The sequence below is a fragment of the Phymastichus coffea genome, unplaced genomic scaffold (genome assembly GCF_024137745.1).
Source record: "Phymastichus coffea isolate CEN01 unplaced genomic scaffold, Cenicafe_Pcof_1.1 PCOF00140, whole genome shotgun sequence".
In the NCBI taxonomy this organism is placed as follows: domain Eukaryota; kingdom Metazoa; phylum Arthropoda; class Insecta; order Hymenoptera; family Eulophidae; genus Phymastichus; species Phymastichus coffea.
In genome coordinates this window covers 30,305-48,302 of record NW_026706951.1, presented here as the reverse complement: position 1 = coordinate 48,302, position 17,998 = coordinate 30,305, and the positions used below count along the sequence as shown (strand labels likewise).

The following is a 17,998-nucleotide window of genomic DNA, read 5'->3' as shown; positions in this document are numbered from 1 at the left end:
GAAAATACCGTAGCCATACAAAAGAGTTCCCGCTGGTGGCCTCGCTCAACACGCAGCCGTTTTTTTATCTACGCTTCTTACCACTGCCTCTATACTACTATTCTCGAGACTTGCAATGAGTGATAGCAAAACTTTGGTTTGAAAGCCCTGCGATTCCAATAAAGAAAGACGAAAATTAGCTCTAAATAAGTGGAAGTCGAAAAATCGAAATAAATTGGCTGGTAAAATGTCGACGCCGAGCCTGACGGAACTTGTAGTCGTCTATCATTCCACAGTTAAAAAAACAATTGCTTCATTACAAATTATGAATTTTATTGATATTCGTGTCGTCAGAAGAGAAATTATAGTGAACGATGCAGTGACGGTTAGCTCAGCAGCAGCAGCAGCAGCAAAGCGGAGAGGAGTTGGCCTCAAAACTCGTACTGCGAAACGACGATGAAGATCTTGGCGACGGCGCTGCCGGTGAAGAGGCCGCTGGGCCCGTAAACCTCCATAGAGAGCTGGATCTCGATATCCTGCGGACCCGGCAGGCTCTTGACTAGGGAAAGCACCGCCTGCGCGGGGAAATGCCGGTCGAGCGAGAAGCACTCCTCGGTGGCGGGCTGCACGCCGGGTGACGCCCGCGCCGCGATGAAGGCCATGCTGAAGATGGCCGTGGAGCCGGGCACGCTGTAGGAGCCGCGCATGACGAACAGCTCGACCTGTCCGGAGGCCGGAATCGGGAACATGGACACCATGGCGATGTAGTTATAGCTGTAGTGGGCCGGGCGCTCCAAGCAGGCTCTGTCGTGGGCCGGGCAGAACGGACTCTCGCGATTGCAGCGGCTGGAACGACAAGTGGCGCGTGAGCCGGGCGGCTGGGCGGCCGGGCGCGGCCGAGGCGGCGCGGACGGGTACTTGCGCTTGCGGGGGTCCTGGACGTAGCCGGGCGGACAGCCGATCCGGTTGCACCTGTAGCCGCCGCGCAGGTTCTGGCAGAGCTCGCGAGCCCCTCGACAGGCGGCGCCGGCCGCACACTCGTCGACGTCTGCGAAGACAAGCGTTAGCGCGAGCGCGAGGCCGCGACGAGCGGATCGCGCGAGCACTCACCCTGGCAGGTGCGGCCGTCGTCGGCCAGCTGGTAGCCGTCGGGGCACTTGCAGGCGTAGCTGCCGGGCGTGTTCTCGCAGACGCCGACGCACAGCTGGTCGGTCCGGAACTCGGCGCACTCGTCGACGTCGGCGCAGGTGCGGTTGTCGGGCCGCAGCCGGTAGCCGTAGCCGCAGCCGCAGCGGTGGCCGCCCCAGGTGTTGAAGCAGAGCTGCTCGCAGAGGCCTGCGCCGGTGGCGCACTCGTCGAGGTCGACGCAGGCGCCGGTGCCGGGCGCGCTCACGAAGCCGGCCTCGCAGCTGCAGCGGTAGGAGCCGGGGGTGTTGCGGCAGCGGCCGTGGATGCCGCACGGCGAAAGGCGCAGGCACTCGTCCACGTCCACGCACTCGTTGCCGCGGCTCTCGAAGCCTGCGCGCAGAGGGGTGTCAGCCGGCCGCCCGGGGCCGCGGCCCCGGCGCGGCGCGCTTACCTGGCGGGCAGACGCACGAGTAGCCGCCCGCTCGTTTCCGGCACTGCTGGTAGGGGCCGCACTCGTGGCTGCCCAGCGCGCACTCGTCCACGTCCGCGCACTCGGCCGTGGCCGGGTCGGCGCGGTGACCCACGGGGCAGGCCGTCCGCGGCGCGCACCTGCGGCAGAGCGCGCGGGAGGTCAGACCGGTGGAGACGGTGCGTCGGCGCGAGCTGCCATGGCGGCGGACCTACTTGTAGGAGCCCACAGAGTTGAGGCAGCGGGAGGCGCCGCAGACGCTCGGCTGACCGCGGCACTCGTCCACGTCGATGCACCGGCCGCTGGGGCCGCTCTCGTAGCCCGGCGGGCAGCTCGTCGGCGACCTGGCGACAGACGCCGAGCTCGTCGATCGGCCCGGGCTCCGCCGGACGCGCGCGATCCCGGATCGCCCCCACTTACCTGCCGGTCGTCCGCAGCGGGCCGACGGTCAGGGCGCGCTCGGTACTCGCGCTCGCCGGGGCGGCCGGAGTCGTCGGGGTCGCCGCGCTCGCCGAGGTCACCGAGGTCGTCGGGGTCTCAGCGCTGGTCGTGGTCGTCGTGGTCGTCGTGGGCGTCGTGGGCGTCGTGGGCGTCGTGGGCGTCGTGGGCGTCGTGGGCGTCGTGGGCGTCGTGGGCGTCGTGGGCGTCGTGGGCGTCGAGGTCGCCGCGCTGGTCGTAGTCGCCAGGGTCGTTGGGGTCGTCCGGGTCGTCGGCCCCGTCGCGGCAGGTCCGCGGCGGGCGGTTGGGTCGGAGGGGATCGGTGAGCTGCAAGCACGGCGAGGCATGGAGACGCGGCCCGAGGACGCAGCCACTGCCGACGGACGGGCCTCGTACCGCGGGGACGCTCTGACGGGCCAGCCGGGGGGGGGCCGACCGGTCGTCCCGCCGCCGCCCCCCCGGCGGCAGCGGAAGTTGCCCTGCGTGTTGACGCAGAGCCAGCCCCGCGGGCAGTCGTGGGTGCCCATCTGGCACTCGTCGTCGTCCTCGCAGATCTCGGTGGCCGCGTTGAGCGTGTAGCCGGTGCCGCAGGACAGGACGCGCACGCAGGCGTAGCTGCCGATGGTGTTGTCGCAGCGCTGATACGACTGGCAGTCGTTGTCCTGCAGGCACTCGTTCACGTCGACGCAGGCCTGCGTGAGCTGCTCGCGGCGGAAGCCCGGCTTGCAGCGGCACTCGAAGCTGCCTGCCGTGTTCGTGCAGTCCTCGTAGCTGCCGCAGATGCCCGGCACCTCGCTGCACTCGTCCACGTCCACGCAGCCGCCGCGGCGCGCGTCGAACCTGGGACCAATCGCGGGCTTTAGCGGACCGCCGCGGTGTGCGCGCCAGGCCGGCCCCTCACTTGGATCCGGCGCTGCAATCACCGCCGGTCCGCCGCTTCATCACCGGCAGCACGGCCCTGGCGCACTCGAATCTGCCCGGCAGGTTGTAGCACTTGTCCGGGCCGCAGTTGTGGCTGCCCTCGGCACACTCGTCCACGTCTGTCGCCGCAGCGGAAACACAAAGCAACCCGTGAGACGCGGCGGCCCGCGGAAGCGCTCGACTGCACGCGGGCTGCGGGAGGAGGGCGTTCGGGGCTCGGGCGGGGGCAGGGTCGGGGTCGGCAGTCGGATCGGAGGGCACGAGGCTTGCGTGGCTCGGTGTGTGGGCTTGTGCTGATAAATGAAAGAACGCGCCAGTTCCATTACAAAGATTTATTCTCAGCTGAAATATAAAAAGTGGTTAGCAGGAGGTGCGCCAGGGGTGGGCCCGGCGCGGCGCTCGGGCGGTCGGGCGCCCAGGTGCTCAGGCGCACTTGCGCAGCCGCGCGTCGTAGCGGCTGCCGGCGGGGCAGGCGGGCCGCAGTCTCCTCAGCCGCGGCGCCGGCCGCTCGCAGCGGTAGCCGCCGGGCAGGTTGACGCAGCGCTCGCGCAGCCGCGGCTCGCAGGCGGCCCCGCCGGCACGGCACTCGTCCACGTCCTCGCAGTCACGCGTCAGCAGCGAGTACTGGAAGCCCGACGGACAGGCAGGCAGCCTCGTGATGCACTCGTAGCCGCCCTCGCGGTTCACGCAATAGCGGTGCGAGTCTCGCGAGCACGAGTGCAGGCCCTCCTGGCACTCGTCCACGTCCAGGCAACCGCCGCCGCCGGGGCCGCGCCGGAAGCCCGCTCCGCAGGTCGGCAGCGGCTCGCAGCTGTACGAGCCCTCGCTGTTGCGGCAGAAGTGGCTGCGCTGTTGGCGGACAGGCGTCGGCTCAGTCGGCTGGATGACCGCGGGGCTCGCGGGGTCGCGGGTGCGCTACCTGTCGGCAGTCGTGGTGTCCCAGCAGGCACTCGTCCACGTCCCGGCAGCCGCCCGAGCCCACGTCGAAGTACCAGCCCGGGCCGCACAGCGGCGAGCAGTCGAAGCCGCCGCGCAGGTTCACGCAGCGCTCGTGCTCGCGGCAGCCCGGGCCCTCCGCGCACTCGTCCACGTCCACGCAGCCCTCCAGCGCCAGCCGGAAGCCGCTGCGGCAGGGCAGCGCGGCGGCGCCGGCGCCGGCCCTCGGGCCCGGCCGCGCCGCCTCGCAGGTGTACGAGCCGCGGCTGTTGCGGCAGAGCTCGGCGGCCAGGCAGGCGTGCAGGCCCCGCGCGCACTCGTCCACGTCCACACAGCCGCCGCCGGCGGGGGCGCGCGCGAAGCCGCGCGCGCAGCCCGCCGGCAGGCAGTCGTAGCCGCCGGGCGTGTTGCGGCAGCGCTCGCCGCGGGCGCACGGCTCGGCCAGCAGCTCGCACTCGTCCACGTCTGCGCGATCCGGCATGCGGCGGTCGGTGGCGCGGCCGTCGGCTCGGCCGGCCGCGCGCCGCCTCGCGCCGCCTCGCGCCGCCTCGCGCCGCCTCGCGCCGCCTCGCGCCGCCTCGCGTCGCCTCGCGCCGGCCCGCGCTCGCCCCGCGACCTCGGGCCCCGCGCCCGCCGACGCGCCCCGCGACCCGCTGCCCGCGGTGCCTCGGGCGAGGCCGCGCGACGCCGCGCGACGCGGCCGCGCGGCCGAGCGGCCGAGCGAGCGCCGGTAGTTACCGTCGCAGCTGCTGGAGCCGGGGTTTAGCCGGTAGCCCCCCGGGCAGGCCTGGCCCGGCTCGCCGTCCCCGCTGCGCAGCGCTCTCGGCGCCCTGGATGGCCCACGGCGCCCCCAGCCGCTGCCGCTGCCGCTGCCTCTGCCGCTCGCCGCGTCGCCGGCGTATCCCTCGCAGCAGTCGCGGCCCATTCGGGCCAATTCCGCGGGCGCGCCCCGCCGCTGGGCCGCCGCCTCGGCGCAGTCCAGTCCCGCCCTGGCGAGGGCCCGTCCGCGCTGACAGAGCTGCCACCGGTAGGCCTCGCGGCAGCAGGCCCCGGCGCGCCCCAGGCACGCGCTCCGCCCGGCCTCGTCGGCGCCCCCGCAGCCCAGCCGCCACTTCGCCCACCAAGTGCCCAGCTTGCAGCACTCGTCGGAGGCGTCGTCTCGAGCGGCCGTCACTCCTGCGAGGCCGACACAGCGCTGATCGTCCCGTCGCCTTACGCAAAACCGTGGAATAGTTGCCTTGGACAAGCAGCAGTGGCAGCAGCGGCAGCAGCGGCAGCAGCGGCAGCAGCGCCGGCTGCAACCCGCTCCAGCGTGCTCGCATCTCGGCCGGACCTCTTCCCTCGGCGACAGCCACCCGGGCAAGCCTCCACGTCACTCGTCGCGCAGCCGTTCGTCCGACTCGTCCCGTCTCACGCGCTGCGCCGCCCGAACTGTTCGGGCATCTTCCTCCAAGCTACACACTCCGAAGCGTTCAGTCGGCGCGCGCGCTCCGCAATGGCGAGAGCCCGCCGGCGGCTGGCTCTATAACGCGCGGCACGCGGGCCGCGCGAGGGGAAAGATCCTCTTTCGTCATCCGGCCAAGACTACGCCAGGCGACTCCGCTCGGCTTTGTTCCGGCGCGACGCGAGCCGCATGTGTCGCGCGCCCCCGTCTAGCGCCCTTCCTTCCACTGCTCTCGCCAGCGCTTCAATTTCGGCTGGCTCTTTGTTCGACGCCCGCCCGGCCCGCCCGGCCCGCCCGGCCCGCCCGGCCCGCTCGGCCCGCTCGGCTCCGATCGTCTCCGGCGGCCAGCCTCGCTCGGACAAAGGACCCGACGAGCGGCGCGCTCGCGGTCCAGTGGCACGTGACCAATGCAGATGAGCGCTCGGCGCGCATTAATTGACGCAGCCCAATTGAAGTCTCGCGTTTTCATGCCAATGAGCGCTCGTTTGCGCCGTGCGCCTCGCTCCTTTTCCCCTTTCCCAGTGGTGCGCTGCCTCGCACTGCTCTTCTGCCTCTCTCGCATGTGGCGATGCGTTTGGGAAGCCTCGAGCGCTTCCCTCCGAGCCGAGAGGAAGAGCGCGCGCCTCCGCGCGTCTGGCCTGGCGCGGCTCTCGCTTCTGACAGAATTACGAGCCGCTCGTGCCCTTCGCGCCGATCGCCGGCCGATTCGGCTAAATATAACGCTGCGGTTTCTGGCAGCAGAATGCGTTGTGCTCGTGGGCTCGTGTGCCCCTCCGATAACCAGCTGGCGCTCTTGCTTTTCTTCTTAGCTTTCACTCGCCAACGGACGGGAGAACCATTGCTCGAGCGCTCGCGATTGGACCGCGAGGAAACATTGTCAATCCTCGGCCTTAACAAGCCTCAACTGGTATCTCGTCCTAAACTGCAGTCCCGTCTAGAAAACCATCCAACGTCGGAATCATCGGAAACCGTTTGCCCCTACGCGCTTCTCATTCGCTGCCTGGAAAAACATACAAGTCAGCCTGGAAGACTTGCAAGCGGAGCACGAAGCCGAACGTGACCCTGACACGCTTAATTAAGCCCTGGATGTGTCGGAATCGCGCGTGCGAACCGAGCCACGTAACTAAGCTTCACCGACAGCGACAAAAAAATTTTTAGGCGCCTGCGGAAGAGTCCAAGGTCGCATTTATCGCCGAATAAAGACCATCGTGTGCTTTTTCTTGCAGCCAAACATGTGCGAGAGAAAACCGACTGATGTGTCACGTACGCCACGACTACGCCTCAAAGATGGGATGAAACGTCTCGAGCGAAGCACACTTGTTAATAGCGAACAAGAGCTTCATCAAGTGCTACTCCAAAGCACATCATCGTTGCGTCGGTTCGAGCATCCTAGTTGCTTACATATATAATGTCTTTAAGAACAAACCTCCATTTTTCCACGTTTATCGCTCATTTATTATCAGTTTACTTTAAAATTGTAAAACAAAAGTAATTACATATCGAAAATTACACCAAATTTAAGTATATTATTATCTTATGCAGATAACACATCTAAACAGCTCATATAAATCTAAATACAATTTATTCACACAGGTTTCATACTTTATTAGAAATTTTAAAAATCCATCATATGGCAATGTAAATATAAATGAATTTAATTATAGGTAATAGCAGCAATGTAACACTACGAAGAAAGATAGTGAATTGATTGTAAAATTAAGTTTTAGTTGAGAACTGAAAATGCTTTGTACGTATCTGTCTTACTAACTTTATTAAAGGATAACGTCATCAATACATAAAAATTATATTACTTAAATATTACATGAAACCAATAGCTAAGTAAATGCCATTTCTTTCAGTCTACTTATATTTTCTATGAAAACAATGACTTGTGTAATGTCCTTTCTTACTGCATATCACACAGGTGCTATGTCCAGCAAAACAGTGATTGCATCCACTTCTGTGGGTTCCTGCTAAGTAAATGCAGTCTTTCACCATGTCAGTGTTACACATCCATGAAAAATGATTTAGTCTTTTGCACTTTGAACACTGCTTGTTAGAAGCTGAACACTTGTTTATTTCATGATTCGAACCACAAGAGGTGCATTTGTTAATAAATTTATTTGAGCAACATCTAGCAAAATGATTGCTTTCACCACATTTCCAGCATATTTTACCTCTTGCAAAACATTTCCCAAATGGATGATGTAGATTGCAGCGTTTACAACAATTGTTGGCTTGGATAGATTCCAAATTGTCACATTCTTTCCATAAAAATAACAATTCATGTATTGCCAAATTCTCATAATTGGATATGCAGCAATTCAAGTCTAGTTTTTTTATTCTGTTAAATAAGTTCTTTGATTTGAAGTCTTGAAGCAATTTTTCTTTCACAGTTACATCAATTGGTTTGTCCATTTTTTCAGCTATATTCTAAAAATAGAAAAAAAATATTTTAATAAAATTGTCTCTCGATAAGTCTATCATATCTTCAACAATTGTGCTTATTTTCTACCTTTAGCAGAGAAATGTATTCTTCGTAACTCTGATTGTCAGCTTTTATAAAGTTTTCATTGGATGAATAAATAAAATACACATCAAATTTGAAATCCAGCACTTCATATTTTGTTTCATGGGCCGTGTATGCAAAGTAGAATTTTTTGGAGAGTTCTTCTCCCAAAAAACCGATATATTTCAAAAATTTTTCCCCTCTTTGACAATGAGGAATACCTTTGTGGTCCATATAGGCTCTGAAACATTTTCGCCATGTAAGCCACTCATGCCTAGAAAGTGAAGACAGTGGCCTAGGGCATGTCACTTGTTCTCTGCTTTCTGTGCACCCTGCAAGGACAGAATAAAATTATTTTGATTTTTCAACAATGTTAAAGTTTGTTTAGTTCTGATCTACGATCGCGACCGTAAGTTTTACACTGTTAAATAATGCACATTTTTTAAATTTAAACTAATAAAACTATACTCACCCATTTTTCAAAATAGATAGCTTAATTATATTTTCTGCTGTTCCTTTTTATTATTTCGTTATTTGTTCCGGTAGTTGTCAGCCAATAAAAGAGAAAAATTATTCGCCGCGATTATCACAAGACCTGAAATCAGTATATCGGTAAAAGTAAATCGCATGCTATAAGTGCCGTGCCGTCATCAAACTACATCGGCTCTTTGTCTCGTCGATTACGGAGAGGGAGAAGAAATTGGAGCTGCAACTCGGGTTGAATTACTGTATAGTTACTGTATGTCAACTGTCCCGAGTGTTGCACTGTTCTCGTCACGCACTAAACAGTGATTAATTCTTGAGAAAATAATTGCGAAGATAATTATTATTGTTGCGCGATATTGTTTTAATGAATGTATCGTTTATCGTGGTGAATCTCGGCATCGTTAAAACGAAGCTTCCATTCTTTTATAATTTCAAGTTGAGCAGTCACTGCCTATAATCAAGCAGAGGGAAGAAAAGAAAGAAAAATTGATAGCAAATAAGCACATACCTCTGCACATTAAAATCTTGCCTCTGTCGCGCCTCGATTCAATGATTTAAAAAGAAGCCACAAATGCCATCTGTCGAATTTCGCGGACAGTAACTTCCCAGAAAGCCGTGCGCACGCCGAGCCGACCGAGGCTCCATCAACAATGGCGCGGTATAGTATGGGCAAAGTAGCGTGAGCGCGAAACATAATACATTGACGTTGTGAGAAAGACAGAGAGCGAGAGAGAGAGAGAGAGGGAGGGGGAGAGAGAGAGAATTTGCACCTGTGTACGTGAATGCGTTGTTGAAATAGTAATAGCAGCAAGCAGGCTCGACTAAACTCGCATCGCAACGGTTTGTGTCAGTGTGGTATCGGGCACTCGGCTAAAGGATCGAGAGATCTCTCGCGTTGACAGCGTGTGTCTGGTCATAAGATGACCTCGCCAGCGAAGAAAGTTAAGAAGCTCGATGAGTCGAGCGACGGTGATGGCGCCGCTGACAATCGTGACTACGACATCGAGATACAAAAAGCACTGGAGGAAATTGACGGCTGCCAAAATCAGATTGATGGATTGAACGAGAAAGCCAGCGATGAGATTCTCGAGGTTGAGAAGAAGTACAACAAGCTGCGCAAACCATATTTCCAGAAGCGTAGCGACATCATCAAGAGGATACCTAATTTCTGGGTTACCGCTGTATCCTTTCATATACCAACATGCCTCTTACCATTTTTTCACTCCGTGGACTCGTGCGTGTGATTATATACTTATACCGGCGTTCGCGCTGCCGCCGGCGGCCCCCTCTGATGCCGCCATCTTTGCGCCAGCCGGGCCTGCGATGATGCTCGTTGTTCGTTTTTAATCGAGACTTTTACTTTATCAACGATTATTTTCTAGGATTTTTTTTCAGCGCAAATAAGTTCGACAGCTAATAATACTTTTCGTATATACTTGTATGGCTTATGAGGCAACCAAGGTTACGTTGCTTTCAAAAGATAAAGTGTTCGTAACGGTACTGAGCGAATTGTCTGATGTCATCCTTTTTGACGCGTTATTCGAATGTTCTTTAATCTCCTCGAATTTTTTATTTGTATTAACACTAGAGATGTTCAATTATACCAATTTTTATTTTTCATAAGCAAGTTCTACCCAAGCTTGATGTCCTTGACAATACCTTTTTTCACCTCGTACAGCCCATGACAAAATGTTGAACAAGACGTAATTTTTCAGTTTGAGTATAGTTATAATGAACTAATTATGATCTAGTATTTAGTGACTTGATTGTTCAAATTTGGCTTTCGTAGTTTGACACGCCGTTAATGATATTTGCTCAGATAAAATTGATAGTGCAGAATGGAGTTTCATAACCTACAAATAAAATCCTTTAGTAATATGCTCTACTTCGATACATTTTTTAACTACATTAAAAATTTACGTTGTTTTATTTTCCTTAGTAATATTCGTTATAGTTTGTAAACAACAAAAAAATTGCTGATATTTTGGAAGAGGAAGAGGAAGATGCCTTGCGTTATTTAAATAAATTGGAGGTAGAAGAATTCGAAGACATCAAGTCTGGATATAGAATCAATTTTTATTTTGAGGAAAATCCCTATTTTAAAGATGAAGTGCTTACTAAGGAGTTTCACCTTGGTTCGTCTGGTGAGCAGACCTCTCAGCCTTGAACTTATACAATGGCTTGAGGTCGCAGTATTTTCTTGTTCAATTTTAATGACAAGCTAATTCCAAATATTTTTTCCTAGGAGATCCGGTATCTCTAAGTACAGCCATTAACTGGAAGGAAGGAGCTGATTTATCTAAAAGAGCAAAGGCAAAGGCTGCTATGAAAGGTAGAAAAAGGCCTCTTGGGCACAGGTCATTCTTTGACTGGTTTACGGATCATGGAGATCCAAGTTCTGATGAAATAGCTGAATTGATCAAAGATGACCTCTGGCCAAATCCTCTACAGGTGAGACTTCAAGCAGAATAAATCTCATTCAATTCCTAATCATTGTTCTATATATTGCAGTATTATTTGGCACCAGACATGGAAATTGAGAATGGTATTGAAGGTGATGAAGTTGACACTGACGATGAAGAAGATGAAGACGAAGATGGAGTGGATGAGGATGGGGCTGATGAAGAAGGTGAGGGAGAGCTAGGTGAAGGAGAGGAAGGTGATGATAGTGTAGAAATAATGGAGGATGCTGGGGAAGGAGAAGAGGATGAGGATGATGAAGATGCCACAAATGAGAATGAAGGTGTGCATGACGAAGAGGAGTTTTTGGCGGAGGATGAAGTTGAACGAGAGGGAGAGCACTTAGGTAATTAATTTTTAAATTAAAGCTTTTAATTAAATAGAAAAATATATTTAATGTCGAATGTATTCGTTTCTAGATGGCGAAGAACCTGAATAAAATATTTCTGACTTAATTGTAATTGACGCGGAAACATAAAAGGACAATCGTTGAACGTAAATCTTTTCAAACGTGACTCTAAACCGTGAAAAATTGCCTGGAGCTTCCATCACTGACAATTAATGTTATTTTAGTTGTAAGTGCTCTACAGCGAAAATATTCACGAATATCAGATTAAAGAATGTCGATTATTTCGATTGTGAAGGAAACAATTGATGGTCACGGCCTACGCTGCATCTTCAAGAGACTCAACACTAGGCCAATTTTTAAGATACAAAACTAATTTAACGAAAAAAGAAAAAAAAATTCACACTTTAATTTTTAACGGATAAGATAGGTTTAAGAGCGCTGAGCTTCCAAAGCGAAGTTCCACATTGTCGTTTTTTGTATTCCTTTATTTATAAGTCGATATTGTAAATAGTGACAGCGCATGATTTCTTCACGTTCATGTCGGAACTTTGAACCCTCCAATCTTCTATTTGCTTTCAGTGCTCGATTAGTTTTTTTTCTCTTTGGTTCATTTGACTATTTGTTCTTTACATAAAAATTCTGATGTAATATTTATCTGTATTGAAGATTCAGTAACATATTATTTAAGAATGTATTTTTACAACTATTTAGTTTGGTATCGTCGAATTATTTGGAGCGCCTTGTAAAGGCAAAATTTTCATTTTTCTTTTTACTTTTTTTTTCTGCAAATCTCATCTTATTTAATAACGCAAAAAAATAAAAACTTTTTTATTTAAGCTGAAGGAAAAGAGTGTAACGAAATACCGTCATTTTCACAAATAAATTGTCGTTTTTAAATTTACGTAACATTTTATTTTATTTTCAAGTACCCTCTATTTATTTTCAAATGACCAAATTGATTGTTTATAAACGAAATTGGATATTCGAGCTAAATTTTGATTGTGAATACTTATAACAAAGTCTAAACAATAATACATTTTCAAGATATTCGTAAGAATTTATAATATGATTCCTTCGCTTGGTTGTTGACGGAAAATGAGTTTATTTGCATGTGTAAATAACTATGTGTATTTTCAGGATTATTTTCAAGTACAAAGAGCACATGTGATGTAATTATTTTTTAGCATAATGATATTGAAAATGTTTAATAAAAACTATGTAACTTGAGTTAAAACCGCTTATTTTTTCAAGCTTAAAAGTCATATTTCACAGGCACAAATTAAATATATTAGTAAAAGTGAGATATTTTTACACAATATCATTAAATGTCAAACATTCACTGTATGCAATGAAACGATAAATCCATGTAAACTAGTGAATCAAATAAAAAAGTACAATTACCTTTCTTAAGATAAACTTTATGTTTTAATTGTAAATAAAATAATATGTATTTACAAATGATCAGGGAGCAAGGGTGAAGACATTGATAAAGTTTATTCAAGGGCTTTTTATTAAAATTAAGAATTATGTACAGTTCGTAAAAAAATAAGAGAGATAAGGCAACGCAGCAAGATAGTCAAAGGTTCCAACGCTTTCACGATATCAAATAAGCTTTTTTGAAATTTCTTTTCTCTTTCGTGTCGTCAGCAAAATCCTCGCATACACTTAAAGATATCACACGTTTACATAAATAGTGACTAATTTTCTCCCTGTTTAAATACTTTACAAACTCGATTAAATCTTTCGACGCAACTTTGCATGCAAACATACTCGCTATTACCTAAATATTATCACACGAGACGCAACCTCGCTAACGGTACAAAATCACCCCGTCAATACTAAGCGATTGTCGAACGCGCAACCTACATCATTCAACGTGTCTTTGCTTGTTCATACTCGTTTGCTAGCGGGGGAGGCTGGGGCTTAACACGAAGAAAAATGCCGTATCCAAAAAAAACAACCGTTTAGTTTTGTCAATTTGTTGGTTTTTGGTCAGCAAATATACGAATTGGCGCCAATCACGTATCCACGGGGGAGGGCAAGCAGAGAAACGCGAGGGGAGGAAAGAAAGACACGAGAGGCTCCCGCAGCATACTCGGCCGCTCAACTAGAATAAGAAACAAGCGAGGGCGGAGCAGAGTGCCTGCCGCGAGTTTCCAGCGAGAGGAGGCTCGTTCTCGCCAGGGCAACGTACACGAAACGAAAACGAAACAACGAGGAGGAGCCTCGCGGCGCCTGGGGCTCAGCTCCGCGCGCGACGCGCAGTTCCGCCGGCGACGGCGAATCACAGTCTAGAGATGAGTGTACTCGGGCTGGTCCCTGGACAGCCTGAGCGCCTTGGCGGCCTCCTCCTGCGTCTTGGCGAGCTCCATGAGCGCCAGGGCGCCCAGCCACTTCTGGTTGTCCTCGGGCAGCGGCGACAGGTCTGGCAGCGCGCTGTCCTCCTGCTGCAGCACGATCACCGCCGGCGACTGGCTCTTGACCGCGCGCATGAGGACCGTGGGCCGGTCGGGCGCCGAGCCGTCGACGAGGCGCTCGGAGAGGAGGAGCTCGGCCGTCGCGGGCTCCTGCCGGGCCACGCTGCTCAGGCCCTCGGACAGGCTCCACTGCGAGCAGCTGTGCAGCTCGTCGGAGATGCGCCGGCAGCCGGCCACCAGCGGGTGCGCGTCCCAGCGCAGCGGCTTGGCCAGCTGCTGCTCGAGGCAGGCCTCGCGCAGCCAGCGCTTCTTGGGCTGCAGCCGATCGAGCGGCCTGCGCTGCGGCGTGCTCGGCAGGGCCGGCCCGCCCGCGGCCTCCTCGTCCTCGGAGGAGGCGGCCAGCGGCGCGGCGTCGCTCGCCTCCTCGTCCTGGCTCTCGTCCTGACTGTCCTGGCCCTCGCTGCAGTAGCGCCGCAGGTTTTCCTGCTCGCCCAGCGCGTCCATCACCAGGCCCTTGCGCGACTTGCCGCCGCTCTTCCACTGCTTGCGCTTGCGCTGCTCGCTCTTGCTCGTGGGCGTGCGCTCCTCGCGCTCGCGGGCCAGCTTGTAGCGCTCCAGCCAGCGCGTCACGTCGTGCGGCAGCTCCGTGTTGCCCGAGACGGGCTTCAGCACGAAGTCGTCCGAGCGCGTGAGCGTGGCGTACGGGTGGTCGGGGCAGTGCCGGTTGGCGTGGGTGAAGCGCATCTCGCAGCCCGGCTCCGTGCACAGGAAGGGCTTCTCGCCCGTGTGCAGCCGCTGGTGCGTCTTCAGCTGGCCCGACTGCGTGAACGCCTTGCTGCAGCCGGGGTAGTCGCACGGGTAGGGCCTCTCGCCTGCAATCATGCCGGGCGCGCTGTAGCAGCTGCGACTGCCTCTGGCGGCGACCACGTGGCGGGGACGGGAGGAGGGCCGAGCCGCGGCGCAGCCCGGGAGCCCGGCCGGAAGGCCGACTGAGAGAGGCGGTAAACGCGAGCCTCGCCGGTCCGTCAGCACTTGGCGGCTCTCTTTCCCATCGGGCGAGTCATGCGCGGCGAGGGATTGATAAAAGCGTGGCGGACGGCCTCCTTTGTCATCTGCCGCGGCGGTCGCGGCGCCGCCTCGCTCTCTTGGCCCCTCAAAGTGTGCAGTAACGTATCGGCGCAGCGAGCCGCGCTGGAAAAGCACAACGCGCGTCCCCCCGCGCGTTCCCAACAAAGAAGCGACGTGGGCCAGTTGCTCCAGCTCGCTCACGAAAAGCGACTTGTTTCTTTGTCGGAGCACGGCTCTGCTCTGATTTTCGTCCGATTCGACGACACGGCAACGAGATACACGGCGACCGATAAAACAATCGAAAGAACGGTGGGCGTGCAGATCACATACCATTAGATGAGCGACGAGCCGTCAGGTGCGAGTGGCTATAGTCTCAAATGGTGGCAAGCAAACGGCAGCGGCAGCGGCGGTGGCGGTGCGCTACGCGCGTTCGGAGAAAGTTAAAAGCCCGTTGCGCGCTCTCCGATTTCGTAACGTTTTGAGAATGACGCAACGAGGCGCAGGGCAACAAAGAGCAATGATCACTTTTTTAGCGACAAGACAACAGGAGGGTAGCGAGCCTGCCCGTTACGCGCGTGCGCGTGAGACAGAGAAAGAGAGAAAGAGAGAAAGAGAGAAAGAGAGAAAGAGAGAAAGAGAGCGGAGACAAAAGCCACGCGCGCGCGAGCAACAGCTGAACACGCACGAAGCGCGCTGCGCACAATTCCGAGGGGGATTAAAGAGCAACAGGGCTCTCCATCGCGCTCTGTGAAGGAAGAAAGAGACGGAGCGAGAGCGCGAGGCCAAACGGACATGTTGGAATTTCCGTGTGTGGTGCACGCTTGCGCGCGTCTCGCGGCGTGCTCGAAGCGCGGGAGACGATGCCTCGGCCAGTGAAAAACACGCATGCTTCAGGCTTCGGTCCAACAAGACTGTCCGAAAAGTTTGCATGCGAGGCGAGAAAGTGACGCGCGACGAGCCGCGCGTTAAAATACGGCGGCCCACCACCAAGCGCGGCTCTCGCGGATAGAGGTTAGGTTGCGGTCCTTGCGCCGGCCCGTATTCGCGATTAGTTGAATGAAAAACTCACCGGTATGGGTTCTCAGGTGCGCTTGCAGGCTCTTCTCGCGCGGAAACACGCGATTGCAGTAGGTGCACTTGATACTCGACGGCGACGTGCTACCCTGCATCATGAGATTCGTCAAGGCATCGGCTCGTGGCCTGCCGCGTCTGTGTGCTTCCGAACCGCCTCTCGTCGAAATTCTTTGCCTGTCCACCGAGCCACCGCTGCTCGCTTGGTGGTGGTGATGGTGGTGCCCATACTCGGGCGACGAGCTAGAGCCACTGCCCGGGCTGAGATTCACGTTGCGCGCCTCCTCGCCCCAGTTCCACGGGAACATGGTGTCGCACATGGGCGGACTTCCCGGTGGTTGTTCTCGTAAACTCACGATGTTGCGCTTCGGCGTGTGCAGCTCCATTGCCCCAGGTCAACGTGCATGCGTACGGACTGGCTCGTCGCGTGCGACTGATTAACCGCCAAAATGCGCTTCGCCCGCTTCGCCTTCGGTAGTGCGCAAGCGTCGACGGCTCGCTCGCGTCATTGGTCGAGGCTCGAGCTCGCGCTAGGGTGGCACACGGCGTCTTCGCTCCATTCTCTCTGCCGCCTCGCGTACATATGCATCTTTCTTTTCTCATTATACTCGCACGTCGCACATTCAACTGTTTACGTTGTTTTTACATTTCTCTTTTGATGAGCGATCACGATTTTGCTATCCGACGACATTACGTTCGCGATGCTGCACTTACAGTCTCGACTATTTTTGCCGATCGTTCTACTCCTCAAGTTTGTTAAAGCTTGCGTTGTCGCCCTTTAAAGGGCCACAGCCAACATTCAAAATGCCAATTAGACCAGCATCTGACTGATTGCCGCCACCAGGCAGCCTCTGAAAACCAGGACAAATTTCTCTCCAGGCTTGTTGCCCCTGACAAACCAGGCATCTCGGACAAAGCAACTGAAGAAGCCCTTGATGGCGCAAGGTCGCGCAACTCTCGCTGCCTTCTCGCTGGCTCTCACCACAGCCAATATAACCAATTGACCAGCTCTCATCGGCTGTAGACGCGTGCCAAGCTGTCGCGCGAAGTGGGAGTCGGCCCAAGCGCTAACAGGTATGAAAGGTCCGGTTATTTAAATCGGCCGCACACGAGGGACCTTTAAATGACGAGTGCCGACAGAAAGAGCCCATTACCGGTAATAAGTACGCGAGGGGCACTCCGGGAGACTTTCTCCACGGCAGTCGCAAAGTTGATCGATCGTTTAGACCTCGGTTCCATAGGTACGTACGGATGCGGACGGATACGGACGCGAATCGCAACTCTAGTAACATCACTAAAAATTTCTAGTTCGATTATTTAGTACCAACACTACCGGTAGTGAGTAAAAGTGACTGTTGTTTAAAACTGTAGCGCCGAACGTACCACATTTAATGTTCAAATCTCAGGTCTACAATTTACTTTTCAAATTTTCATGAATATTGCTTATTGATGAGTATGCTAATGTAAAAAAAGTTTTTGGGATGATTAATACACATCATTTATATTTATTTTCTTCTTCTTCTCATATATTCAAGTACTTCCATAAAATTAAGGCCTAATTCCACTAATTGTAGTTGAAAGTCTGTCAATTCTCTATCATTTGCCATCTTATAGACTGTAATAATGTAAAGGTTAGATAGGCGATCATTAAATGTGGTACGTTCGGCGCTACAGTTTTAAACAACAGTCACTTTTGCTCACTACCGTTAGTGTTGGTGCTAAATAATCGAACTAGATATTTTTAGTGATGTTACTAGAATTGCGATTCGCGTCCGTATCCGTCCGCATCTGTACGTACCTATGGGACCGGGACCTTAAAGAGCACTGCAGACCATAAACGCCGAATTCTCGATTTGGCCGCAGCGCTTTCGTGGGTGTGGGCCACTGACATTCTGCGCGTGGGAAAAGCAGCGAGGTGCGGCAGGCAAACACGGCCGCGCGACAATTTTGGTACGCCGATGGAAAAGCGCGCGGAACAGCCGTCGGCCGTCATCTCGTCGTGTGTGTTAAAATCCGCGAACGAACGGCAAAGCCGTGATAAATTGCGAAGCCTCGCCTCAGCTGTTCTGTTCCCTGTTATAACATATCTGCACTGGTTACAACGAGAGAGAAAATTTGTACCTAAAATGAAGGAGCTGAGCGCGGACAGGTTGTATCAACAAAAGAAGAGAAGCAGGCTGCTCGAAGCTCATTGGACCTGTATATGCTTTGTCGCGCGCAAATGCTACCACGTTTCCAAAGCTCGACGACCGTGAAAAGCCAATCTCTGTTAACCCTGTGAAACGCACTGCACACAGTCCGTTACATATGAGGGTGCGCGTGG

General features: G+C 53.9%; 4 protein-coding genes across 5 annotated transcripts; 1 reads left to right on the top strand and 3 right to left on the bottom strand.

The window, feature by feature from the left end:
* Positions 1 to 145: 145 nt before the first annotated feature.
* Positions 146 to 5,473, bottom strand: LOC131672007 (fibrillin-3-like). The gene is made up of 11 exons (XM_058948907.1): positions 5,109 to 5,473; positions 3,855 to 5,047; positions 3,365 to 3,784; positions 2,916 to 3,277; positions 2,411 to 2,854; positions 1,997 to 2,341; positions 1,792 to 1,920; positions 1,559 to 1,716; positions 1,090 to 1,497; positions 898 to 1,027; positions 146 to 825 (listed from the first exon to the last, which is right to left on the bottom strand). Exons 1-11 carry the CDS (start codon positions 5,191 to 5,193, stop codon positions 411 to 413), a joined length of 4,089 nt encoding a protein of 1,362 aa, XP_058804890.1. The 5' UTR covers positions 5,194 to 5,473; the 3' UTR covers positions 146 to 410.
* A 1,702-nt stretch (positions 5,474 to 7,175) lies between these two features.
* Positions 7,176 to 8,364, bottom strand: LOC131671977 (uncharacterized). Its single transcript, XM_058948843.1, has 3 exons — positions 8,297 to 8,364; positions 7,831 to 8,156; positions 7,176 to 7,748 (listed from the first exon to the last, which is right to left on the bottom strand). The coding sequence occupies exons 1-3, from the start codon at positions 8,298 to 8,300 to the stop codon at positions 7,176 to 7,178; spliced, it is 903 nt and encodes a 300-aa protein (XP_058804826.1). The 5' UTR covers positions 8,301 to 8,364.
* A 701-nt stretch (positions 8,365 to 9,065) lies between these two features.
* On the top strand, positions 9,066 to 12,512 carry LOC131671992 (protein SET). 2 transcript variants are annotated; one of them, XM_058948878.1, is made up of 5 exons: positions 9,066 to 9,491; positions 10,265 to 10,445; positions 10,556 to 10,761; positions 10,822 to 11,116; positions 11,190 to 12,512. In XM_058948878.1, exons 1-5 carry the CDS (start codon positions 9,231 to 9,233, stop codon positions 11,207 to 11,209), a joined length of 963 nt encoding a protein of 320 aa, XP_058804861.1. In that variant the 5' UTR covers positions 9,066 to 9,230; the 3' UTR covers positions 11,210 to 12,512. The 2 variants fall into 2 exon arrangements, with proteins under 2 accessions (XP_058804861.1, XP_058804860.1); XM_058948877.1 differs by having other exon boundaries at positions 9,068 to 9,491; positions 10,265 to 10,454; positions 11,190 to 12,511.
* A 591-nt stretch (positions 12,513 to 13,103) lies between these two features.
* LOC131671990 (zinc finger protein 367-like) lies at positions 13,104 to 16,126 on the bottom strand. Its single transcript, XM_058948874.1, has 2 exons — positions 15,674 to 16,126; positions 13,104 to 14,408 (listed from the first exon to the last, which is right to left on the bottom strand). The coding sequence occupies exons 1-2, from the start codon at positions 16,059 to 16,061 to the stop codon at positions 13,411 to 13,413; spliced, it is 1,386 nt and encodes a 461-aa protein (XP_058804857.1). The 5' UTR covers positions 16,062 to 16,126; the 3' UTR covers positions 13,104 to 13,410.
* Between the last annotated feature and the right edge of the window lie 1,872 nt (positions 16,127 to 17,998).